Source organism: Ambystoma mexicanum, chromosome 5p (assembly GCF_040938575.1).
Source record: "Ambystoma mexicanum isolate Mex_15411 chromosome 5p, UKY_AmexF1_1, whole genome shotgun sequence".
In the NCBI taxonomy this organism is placed as follows: Eukaryota; Metazoa; Chordata; class Amphibia; order Caudata; family Ambystomatidae; genus Ambystoma; species Ambystoma mexicanum.
In genome coordinates this window covers 880,967,297-880,979,336 of record NC_090930.1, presented here as the reverse complement: position 1 = coordinate 880,979,336, position 12,040 = coordinate 880,967,297, and the positions used below count along the sequence as shown (strand labels likewise).

General features: G+C 44.0%; 1 protein-coding gene across 5 annotated transcripts in view; it reads right to left on the bottom strand.

The window, feature by feature from the left end:
* HECW1 (HECT, C2 and WW domain containing E3 ubiquitin protein ligase 1) overlaps nucleotides 1-12,040 on the bottom strand; it is a 1,624,660-nt gene that overhangs the window by 604,322 nt on the left and 1,008,298 nt on the right. For all 5 annotated transcript variants that reach the window (XR_011274209.1, XM_069613305.1, XM_069613307.1 and 2 more), the window contains one exon: nucleotides 5,557-5,726. Coding sequence is in view for 4 of the 5 variants with exons in the window: in XM_069613305.1 (XP_069469406.1) it covers nucleotides 5,557-5,726 (170 nt within the window). In the remaining variant the exon portion in view is untranslated. The remainder of the gene's footprint in view (nucleotides 1-5,556; nucleotides 5,727-12,040) is intronic.

The window sequence follows — 12,040 nt, the reverse complement described above, 5'->3', positions numbered from 1 at the left end:
ATTCTGGGTCCAGCCCCACCTGAAAAATGCTCCATTACAGCCTTCACTTCTTACTCTGCTCCCCGAGTACCATTTCCACCCGATGAGAACCACACTCCGGAGTGAGAAAGGGAGGGAAAGGAAAAGAGGGAGAGAGCAAGCAAGGGAGAAACAGAGAGAGAGAGAGAGAGAGAGAGAGAGAGAGAGAGAGAGAGGGGCGTGAGCAACAGAGAGGGGCACAGAGGTGGGAGCGAAAGGGAGATAGAGAGATAAAGAGGGACACATGGAAGGGGAAAGGAGAAAAGATAGCTGAATCAATAAAGGCGGGTGAGGGAGAGAGAGAGACGGAAATTTTGAGACTGACACCACAAAACACGCATCAAAAGACTCAAAGGTACAGGAATCGGCAATACAGGCCCTCGTCTGGCTAAAATCCTTCTTGACAGAAAGAACGGAAACAACTTGGATAGCACCATACAAGTCAGCACCTCGCAAAACAACATGTGCTGTCCCACAGTGCTCATCGCTATAACCAGTGCTCTTCAACATCTACATGGCCCCTATAATGTACTCAATCAAAAAACATGGTCTCACCTGCTACAACTACGCAGATGACACCCAAATCAACACCAGCGAAGAACAAGACCCAACACTCACCAACTGCCTCACTGAACTAAACCAGTGGATGAGCACCAACAGCCTTAAACTTAATCAGGACAAAACAGAAATCATGATTGCACCCAACAAGCAACAACCTGTTGAATGACCCCTACATCCCATTGCTTACGGAAATGGGAAAAACACCAGTACCATCCGAAGTACTAATACTAATGGACAACAAACTGACACTAGAGCCACAAGTCAATGCAGTAGTTAAGAAATGCTTCTTCACTTACACACAATCAAGAGGATACTCCCCTTCTTCTCCTTTCCACACAGAATACTCGCGACCATCTCTCTCGTCAAGTCAAGAATAGACTACGCCAACAGCATCTACCTCAGAATGCCAGAATACCTTATGAGGAAAACCGCAAGATTACTCCTCAGACTCACTAAGAGAGAACACATCACAACAACACTGAGAACACTACATTGGTTATCAGTCAAAAAACGTATCTCCTTCAAAACACTCTGCATCACACAGAGAAATCCACGGCCAAGGAGCAGAATTCATACATTGAAAAATCTCCATCTATAAACCAACACGAACACTAAGGTCCACCCATGACATTTGCCTCAAACTGAAGCAAAACGCAACACACAAATTCGGGGGGGGGGGTGGGTTCAGCATTCTCTGGCATAGTGGTGAGACTTTGGAACTTGCTTCTAAAGGAAACATAAACAACAGAAGATCACCTACAATTCATGAAACGTTTGGAAACATGGCTATTTAACTCACCCAGCTAAAGAGAAAAAAACGGCAGAATAAGATTAACCCAACGGATCAGACCAAAGCACAGAAAAAGAATCAGATGACCCCCTACTAATCCTACTAAAAACTCTCCAATGCTCTGCATACCCACCACCCAACACTGAAGAAACAAGACATACACCTTTGCCACAAAGACAAAAATAATGCAAACTACCAGCTATCTACCGACTCTTCACAACACCCAAGAAACACATAATACACCCACATACAACCATCCACCAAAGACCACACAATACCGACCAACTAAAAACATACCAGCACACAGAGACCAGTTTTTACGAACTGAAGCCACCAACAGCACATCAAAGCTCCTTTTGCGCTTTTCCCTCTCAATCCCACTGACTAACTCATCCCAACCCCCCTTTCTTTTCAGATCCGCATTTGGTGCCTGGAGACCATGAAAAAGGCAGCAGTGGGCGCAATTCATCACAGTAACATAACATTCAGACACCGAGTCCCTGACACTAACACATTATGACACTGGCACACTGAGACACTGACGCTAACTGACATAATGAGATTGAGTAAATGAGATGTTAAACACTAAGACACTACACTAAGAAGCTAAAAATGAAGTTTTCAGAAAAAGTGAGGCATTGGCACTGACACACTGAGATACTTCACATTCAGATTGCCACTGACAGAAGCATTAAAACAGCATTTTTACACTGAGACACTGACACTGATTGGGATACTGACAACAACTGAGGCACTGACTCTGAGACCTTGGGCCTCATTACGACCCAGGCGGTAAGTTACCGCCTGGGCCGTGACTTTACCACCATGGCGTAAACTATGTTTACGCCATGGTGGTTGGCGGACTTACCGCCCCATTCCGACCTTGGCGGGGCGGTAAGTCCCCAATCCCCATTTACCCTTCCCCATTCCCATTTTTGCCACATAGGGCATAATGGGAGTGGGGAAGGCGTTAATTACGCCACCGTAAATTACGGTGGCGTAATAAACTCCATGGTCCCTTAGCGCCATGGATTTTAACACCTGCTAAAAGCAGGTGTTAAATCCGCCATGGCGCTAAGGGACCTCGTACTCAGGCGGTAAGGGTCGGCGCTGTTTACGCCGTCGTAAAACCCTTACCGCCTGAGTCGTAATGAGGCCCCTTGACATAGACACCGACTGAGACAGTGGGCCTCATTACAACCCAGGCGTTAAGGGTTTAACGGCGCCGTCGGCGCCGTTAATCCTTAACGCCTGATTACCATTTTAACGCCTGCTTTTAGCAGGCGTTAAAATGCAAGGCGCTAACCCGCCTTGGTGCTAATTACGGCACCGTAATTTACGGTGCCGTAATTAGCGCCTTCCCCATCCCCATTATGCCCTATGGGGCAAAAATGGGAATGGGTAAGGGCAAATGGTGAATGGGGAATTACCGCCCCACTCACCTTGGAATGGGGCGGTAAATCCACCATCCACCATGGTGTAAACGGAGCAGGCCGGCCTCCTTTACTAGATCTAAGGATCCTTTCGCCATTGGAGTCGGTTGCTCTGACAGATTAAGGAGATCAAATTTATACAGCCAAATTTTAACATGTTTTATCCAGCAAGTCGAACGACTACCCTCTAGGGACATAAAATCTGTCAACATAGCTCTATAATTAAGTTGAGTTGTAGAGGTCCACAGTCATACCCCGAACAAAAGTGGCTTTAGGGAAATGAGATCTTCAATAGGGCGATGGTCGCACTCTAAGTGTAGAATTACATTTGGCGATCCTTTCGGCTTAGAGAGCAATGATTTTAAGAAGTTGTTTTCAGTGACTCTCAAGGGGGTTGATGTTACCTAGCCCCAGATATCTGCTCTATACAGGCTGAAGGGGTGGAGTGCAGCCTGTAAAGTTGCAGGGCTGCGGATCGTGCACCTCCACCATGTAGCAGTAAAACCGTTCTTATTCCCCCGCCATACTTCTCTAGCTTCAGATTTTCTTTAGAAGCATGTTCCGTCTAAAGGCCATTTTCAACAAAGCGGAGAACCAAATAATCATAGGTTGGGACCTGCTCTAATATTTCCCTGTTCACCTCTAAGGTAGTGGTGGATCTCCTACATCTGTGCCTCAAGGTCATTGACTTGGTTTTCACCTGGTTTATGTCCAGGCTCAACCCCCGCATTTCCTTGCAAAAATAGACATGGGGGGTCATTACGAGATGGGCGGTAGCCATGGTGCTATTAGCACCATGGCTACCTCGCATACCGTGTCCGAGTCCGGTCTTGTTTAATGGGTACATACCGGTGCATTCCAACCCTGGAGGGACCGGTAACTCCCCATTGAACAAACCATTCCCCATTCCCATTTGAGCCCGCATATGGCTCAGTGGGAATGGGGAGGGCGCTAATAACGGGCTAGCGACTATCAAGCCCATTATTAGCGCCCTGGTCCTTAGCGGGACCAGTAAGCGGGACCCGTAAGGGACGTGTGGTCAGACCACACGTTCCTTACAGTTCCCGCTAAGGCACCTCGGAATTGGGTGTTAAGGGATTACTGGCACCAGTCTCCTTACCCGTACCCGGTATCCCTTACCGCCCAACTCGGAATGAGGCCCATGGTGTGCTTGGCTCCCATAAATATATTACTACGCTCTTCATAACAATCTAAAGTTCCTAGGTTAGTGCCATGAATTAATCCAGACAATATTTGGTGAGCTCAGAAACCCCATTACCATTAAAATCTACCTTTATTATCCCCAGAAATCTCTAATAAGTGTGAGCCATAAGACCAGTGGATCATTGTGAGGACGAGCCTAAATTACATGAAAAATGGGGAGTACATTTCCTTCGCAGCTACACACCTAGGCTGAGTTGTCATAACTAATAAGATCAAAGTGCATTTCTTGCAGCATAAAAAATATTGGCACCTTAGGATCGACTACATACATTTTGCACAGGTACAGTGCAATTGTACACGGTGTTAGAACAAGGTCAAAAGTGGGCATAGTGCAAAACACATAGGGCCTCATTACGACCCTGGCGCTAAGTGTTTAACGGCGCCGTAAAAGGCTGCGGCACCGTTAAACACTTAGCGCCTTACTACGCGGTCCCTTTGCGGGACCCGACCTTAAAGGCTGGTCTACACCAGCTGTTAAAGTAGGGACCTGCAAAGGGACCTTGGTGCTAAGTACGGTAGCACAATTTGCAGTACCGTACTTAGCGCCTTCCCCATTCCCATAGAGCCCTATGGGGTGAAAATGGGAATGGGGAAGGGCCATGGTTCAATGGGGAATTACGGCCCGCCAACCTTGGAATGGGGTGGTAATTCCCCATTGAACCATGGCAGACCCGTTACAACACCGGCACCAACCATGGTGCTAATAGCCCCATGGTTTAGCGCCGATGTTGTAATGAGGGCCATATTGTTTCAATGCATTTTTGCACCCAGACAATGATTGCCCCATTGATAATAACGTTCCATGGGCATCATTCTAACATTGCCCGTATTCTGGCAGTAGAGCCGCCAGGATACAAGCAAATGTTGTTACCGTTTCTGGCACCCATTGCTGCCGGATTACGGACTCCATGAGGGGCCATAATTACTGGCACCGGCAATGCTGGTCCGGGTAATGAGGGCTTTATTTGTGCCGGTAGGGCATCTGCCTTACCTCCAGCTTTTACCTGGAGATAACTCCGGTGCCCCACCGGCACACCTGTAGTCAGCCGGTCCAGTAAAGTGCCGGTATCCAGGAATACTGACACTTTTTTACCAGACTGGCCGACATAGAATGAGGCCCCCAAATTAGCACTATGACAAACATTGTTAAGATGCAAACATGTACTATGGTAATCATTAACCTAGTGTTAAAACCGTGCAAAATTGCACTCGCACGGGACTGGTGAAAGGTTTCTGCCATACAAGCCAAGATTATTTCACCATAAACCAAAACTGCTCTTGTAGATTATTCACACTCACACCTTTCCATACGATGAGCCCTAGGTGGACAGAGAAGAAGTAGGACATCCCGTAGTGTAAGCAGCATTACACAACTAGTGTCAGAAAAGCTCCCAAAACTCTGATAAAATACAAATAAAACAGATTTGTGCAACAAGCAACCAGTGAAAATGGACACAAAATGCACACAGAGCAAATGACACGGCAAAGCAGTATCTATGATCAGCAGGCGTGGGCAGTGTGACCGCTTACCTCTCTTTTCCAGGACGGGTTGACGGTATTGTAGACGATCTTTGATCTTTTCTCCTGCCCGTGGTGGGGCAAGGCTGGGAAGATGCTGTGCTTGCCAGGCTGGATAGAAATCTTCAGGTAGGGGTCAGGGTTGAAGAACATCCCTTTCTTCAGTCCTGAGGCCTGGAAGTCTGCAAACAGTCAACACATGCAAATTAACACCCTCACTGTCGAATCAGTAAGTTCATCAAAAGAACCAATGGTGCTTGCACAGACATCAAGCGAATTTACATCACCTGCTATTGCCATCAGACACAATATAAAATAAGAATGTTATAATCCAGGAGAAACATTGCTTAATCGAATTTGGAGAAGCAATTAGGAATAAATGATTGACAAGGGAATGGGTTTATATCTCCGTTCAGTCGACTCTTAAGTATTGTATTTAATATATTACTTTATATTAGCACCAGGGCGGGCGCGGCAGCCAATCAAGTTGCTCAGATCGCCGACTTAATCCAACGATCCAAGCCTGAGTTCTGAGCAAACAGAAGGCTGCCGGCACACACCCCCGCCATCTTTCCCACCCTCCCCCTTCCCTCCAGTCTCCATTCCATGCTGTGAGAGCTCATCCCATGAATTCAAGCAAAGTTATTGATATCAGCTCCCCAGCAATAAAACCCTTGCCGGCGGGCTGGATCGGGTGGTAACAGTGCTGGGGCCCTTCGTTAACTGTGGCTTGAGCTCTAGACTGTTACCACCTGATTCGGCCCACCGACAATGGTGTTATTGCCTGTAATACGCATATAAAAGCCTATGAAATGTTTTCTTAGTACAGGCTAGTTGTGACATCACTACTAACCTTTAAAAATAAAATGATATCACTATTACTCTGTAATCAGTTACTAAGCTTCACTTTAGTAGGAATGCCAAACTCAAACATACTAGGCATGTCAACTGGGAGTGTACTGGGAATGTTAAACTTATTTAAAGCTTACTGGGAATGTCAGGTTTACGTAGAATGACAATCTAGGAGCTTATTGGCAAGGTCAAGCCTACTAAGAATGTCACACTGGGATGTCACACTGGAGTTAACTAGAAAAAATGAAGCGATAGTGTACTGAGAATGGAATATGTCAAACTGGTAATTTACTGAGAATATCACATTTTCAGGAAATGTCAAACTAGAAGGTTTTTGGGAATGCGAACTTTAATAGGGATGTGTGTGGAGAGTTAGTCAATGGGAAATAAACGATAATTCGTATACAACAGCAATTGTTAGCAGAAAAACAGCTACGGAGATCAACAGGACATGGGTAATGGCTGGTGAGAGGCTAAATCAAAATGGGGAGAGGATATCCATTAAATTTGTTGCATGAAACACAGATACAAAAGTGTTTAGCGTAAGAGAGAAGCTAAAAGAAGGAGAACCCAAGTGAACAGACAAAGAACTGGAAAGACTGTTAAAGAAATACATCAAACTCAGAGCTCTTTTGCAGACACATTACAACATGACGTGAAACAAGATATAACATGACATTTCCTGACATGATGCAATGATATGACATAAAGCAGGAAATTATATCATACCATGAATATCATGGCATGTTACATGGCATGGATAAGAAAGACTTAATCACAATCACAGGAGCCCAAACCAGATGGCTAACCCCGACGGCAAAACTACTAAATATCACCATGGAAAAGTTTACCCATCTCTCTGATATCTCTGACATCTAGCTAGTAAAGCCATCGAACTCTCTTTCATTGTGGATGGTGTAAACACTAAGAATATTGTTTTAAACACTTATGGGTGTGCAACTCTCAACATCTCAATATTTCTTTTTCTTCGGTCAGGTGCACGAAACCATGAGAACTCCTTTTGTAAAAATCTAATATAGATTATATACAAAAATAAAAAAAAAAAAAAAAAAAAAAAAGAAAGACTTAATTGTCACGAGGACTGTGCTTGCCTGTATTCATCCCGCTCACCATAGTAGGGCACTGCAGGGAGGACTGGCAGGAAATTAAAAGGAGAGCTGCAACTTAATCAGACTACACCACCCAGAGGCCGGTGGGGCTGAAGAGGAACCACACACAGCCAATTAGTAGACCGACTCCCCTTCTAAGTGTTCCCTCTCCCTTTGGGCACACTAAAAATGGACATGCAAAAAAGGACATTCAGCTATGGATCATGCCTGCTTGAACCTGTTCAAGATGGTTTGTCAAGATCTATTATGGCTTTATCATAGGCACACCAGTCATTAAGACATTGGTGAGGTGCTTCTCCCTACAATACTTCATCGTGTATTAGACATTTGGTTGGGTATTGAGGTTTCAAATACACAGGAAAATGTATTGCACCTTGTACTACTAAATTGCAGACGCACAGTTAGTAATGCATTACATATTCATGACTATATTTGTTTAGCACAAGACAATATTCCTTAGATAAACCTTGCTAATTAGGTCCTCTGGGCCTGCTATCACAGCCTTAGTTCCCCTTGATTATTACATTTCTTATATCCTGCATCCTAACAGAAGTGGGGGAAGAGGGTAGACATCATTGCCCAAAAACAATATATTGTATCATTATTTCATTATCCATTCTAGCTCAGAAGTCCAGAGATTCTGGGTGCCAAATTACAACTCTCTGACCAGACATGTATGACAGTGGTTCTTTGCTACTTTCCTCTTCCGCGTTCCGGGTCAAATATTAAGCACATTAAACACATTCTATCCAGATCGACTGACTTGCCTGCAACAGAAAATATTCCACCTTGAGACTAGATCTCTCTATTTGAGCATTGCACTGTCTGAATTATGGGACATCTCTAATCTTATAAACACTGTAATAGCAGTCACACCATTCCGTCACTTCTGCCTGTAGCACTCACTTGGGATGATTGTTTTCTTATGTCCTTTCAAATGTTGCTTCCAACCTACTGTTCTGCCGCGTGAGGTTTCTCTGGCCCTCATCAGCTACTGTCCCTCAGAGGTATTTCAGAATCTTCTCTTGCCTCTGCATTAGCCTCTCTGCTTGATGATAGTTATCAACCTGATGACTGCAATGACTTAGTCACACGATATAAAATGGCTATAACGTCAATTTATGATAGTATGGTCCTAGTAAAAGTCTGTAAAATGAAGAAAAGGAATGCCCCATGGATTTGCAACGTAGTGAAGACATTAATGAGTTACGCAAGAGCCCTAGAAACAAAGTCGGCGTAAATATTACCCTGAAGATGAAAAGATATTTTACAAACTTGTCTTGGCCAAATATCATCAAACTATATAAAAGGCAAAATACACTTTTTATACCACCATAATCAGATCAGAGAAAATGCAAATAGAGGCAGAGCTCTTTCTACAAAAGTACTGGATCTATCATCTCCGTCAGCTACTTTCAAACTCTTGACTCCGTATACTGAACCTTTGGATAAACTTCAGAATTTCTCTTTTAACAAGATCATTAAAATAAGGGTCCTCCTTTCTGCAGTTGATAAACAGGAGGAAGAACTCACAATCAATGCAAATCAGAAATTATTTTCAAATAGATTGTTCTCCTGTTTCTAGCACCAATCTTGAGATTAAACAATTATCTGTTAAGCCATCAAATTCTCAAGTGGACCCCAAATCAACATGAGATATTTGTGAATTCTCTAAAATCTTTGCTCCTATTGTGAGAGACACAGAGTTAGAAAGTAAGATCTCTAAACCTTTATTTAAAGTTTCAGGGTAATACCTAATTAATCCTAGCTCTAAAGGGATCTATCCCTAAAATGATGCTTCTAAGGGCCGTCGATGTCTGAAAGTTCAAATCAAAAGTATGTCTGTGTCTAAACCTATGCTTGTTCTTTTGTCAAAAATTTAAAGTACTGGTTCAACAGAAAAATGGGAAGCCAGGGTTGGTTTCTGTTGGCCTTCTAGCCATCTGTGGTTTTAAGCTTACCAAAAATGAGTTCAACCAAACAGGGATGCCTGCAAGACCTTTGCCACAGGGTCCTTGCAGTGAATTCAAATATCTTCAGTGTCTTTGAGTTCCTTGGGGTTCCCTTCACCACGCTTCAACTTATTCAAGTTTCAAACATCACAAAATAAATGTGTCACAGTTCCTTCTGAAGCTTCTCGGGGCTTCCTTCCCCATGCTTCAGTCGTTTCAACACCATAAACCATCACTATGTCTCCAACCTGGCCGGGCCTCTTAGGGTTCCCTTCACCCAGACCAGGCCCCTTCCAGCTTTCAAACACAAAGTCAGTTTTTATCAGGATGCGCTTTGATTTCTTAAGTAGGCCTCTCAGAGTTCCCTTCCCCAAGCACAGGCCTCTTCCAACTTTCGACACAAAACAACATATATCACAGTTATTCAGCTGGTCAGGAGGATATGCCTTTTGCTTATTTACAGATTTTTTACATACAATCCTCTTATCGGGTAGAATCAGAGGCTTTTGAAAATGCCAGGCTCTTTGATTTTCCTAAGGGCGACCACCCTGATCCTTTGTCCCTCTCTTTGTTTCCTATTTGTGCTTTCCTTTCTACTTTTTATCTTCAGGTGCTTATTTTGTGCAGTTGGACTGTCTTTTATTCCTTTCACTTTGTTGTGCACACTTGCACTGTTCTTTACACTCTACACTTCTTCTGTGCCTCTTGCACCTTGCTGCTTTATTGTGCTTTATGCACCCTTCTGTTTCACTCACTTCTGTCTTTGGTTGTGCACACTTGCACTTTCTATCCTTTGCTGGGCGTTCTTGAATCTTTTAACTGTCACTTTCCTTCTCTGTGCCTACTCGCACCTTTTCCTTATTTTGCTTTCGTGCCGCTTGCCCTCTCTTGACTTTATCGCGCGCTCTCACACTTTCCTCTTGCTATGCTTCTGTCCACTTTAACTTTGCATTTGGGCCGCTTGCCCTTTCTTTCACATCTATTTGCTTTCTGTCTTTTATTTCTGCACCGCTCACATGCACCATTTCTTTTCTGTTACTTTATTTCATTGGCTTGCTCTATTTCTACTTTTCTGTTTCTTAAAACTGTCCTTCTTGCTTTCCGCTTTGTGCCGTTTTACCAATCTTGCTTTTTCCTCCCTTTGCCGCTCCAGCCACCTGCACGCTCCTGAGTTTCTCTCTCTGCGAGCAGAGTCCCAGCTGTCTCGTTCCGGCTCTCAGGAGACACGGCTCCCCAGCCACACTGCAGCCCTCCTCACACACTGGGCCAGCATTGCAGCATGCCGCTCTCCTCTGATCTTCCTTCCTGCATCTCCTAGCTTCGTGGCTTCTCTGATCCAAAATGCTTCTCCAGCTTGCTCATTCATCATCATAAAACCACACCTTTTATAGTGAAAAATACAGTCAAGTGCAGCCAGGTGTAAATGGTCACTATTAAATGCCTGACCCTGCCTGACTCTATTAGTTGGACAACTTGAGTTCTTTCTAGGGTAGGTTGCCCTTACATTCCCCATGTTATTCCTATGGGTAATCCTTACTGATCTAAGTTGCGTTTTCCTCATCTCAGTATTTGTTGGAAATGAGAGGGGTAAATGGGGTGAGATTGGAGATACCCCATACAGATTGAGGGAGAGTAGGTTGGGGTATTTTTGGGACTGGGGGAATACCATGTCTCAACCTTGGGTATCCTCCTTCCAATCTCTCGCAACCATCCACTCAGGTAATCCTCCCTCACTTGCCCACCCACAGGATCAGGATCCAAAAACAATGTCCCCTCCCTAGCCACCTGAATGGAAGATCCTGAGGGAGTGGGTTGGAGAATACCGTCAGGTTTCTCACACTATCATGACTAGCATAAACAATTCCCTTTGGCTGTATCAGGTCTTTTCTGACTGCCCCAAACATGCTTTCAATCACCCACTTATAAAGAAGTCCTATCTGGAACATACTGCTAATGTTCAGTTGGTAGACAAACTCCTGGAGTCCCTTGCCACCACTCAGATGCAGGATTTTGTAATCACCAAAAAGCTTTTAGAGGATTATCAAAATGAATTTCATCCAGACACAGGTCTGTGCCTGCTCTCCCATCCAACTAAGACTCAGCTCATGAAGCAGCCGATCAAGGACACCTTTCCAAGGTCTGTTTGCGTGGTCTCTCTGTGGCCTTTGATACGGTGGATCATGGAACCTTGATCAAGTGATTATCTCTGTGGTTCATCCAACGTGAGATTAATTGGCCATATTCCCTTATGTCTTGGAAGAACCCAGAGGGCTATCTTTAGTTCATGCTGTTTCCTCAATTTCTGATATCCAATATGGAATACCCAAGGGCTCATCCATCTTGCCCTTACTTTTTCATCTATACATCCGCCACTTTTTTTAACTTTATTTTTAGATTTTATGCTATTATTTACAATAGTTCAAATACATTACAATATCAAACAAAGAGTAGAAAAAAGTACAATGCAGTTCCCTTTAAACCAAGATAATAATACTTCAAAATGCTGTGGGAACAGCAAGTCAAAAAAAGTAATACAATAGGAAAAAGAATGAAAAAGAATTC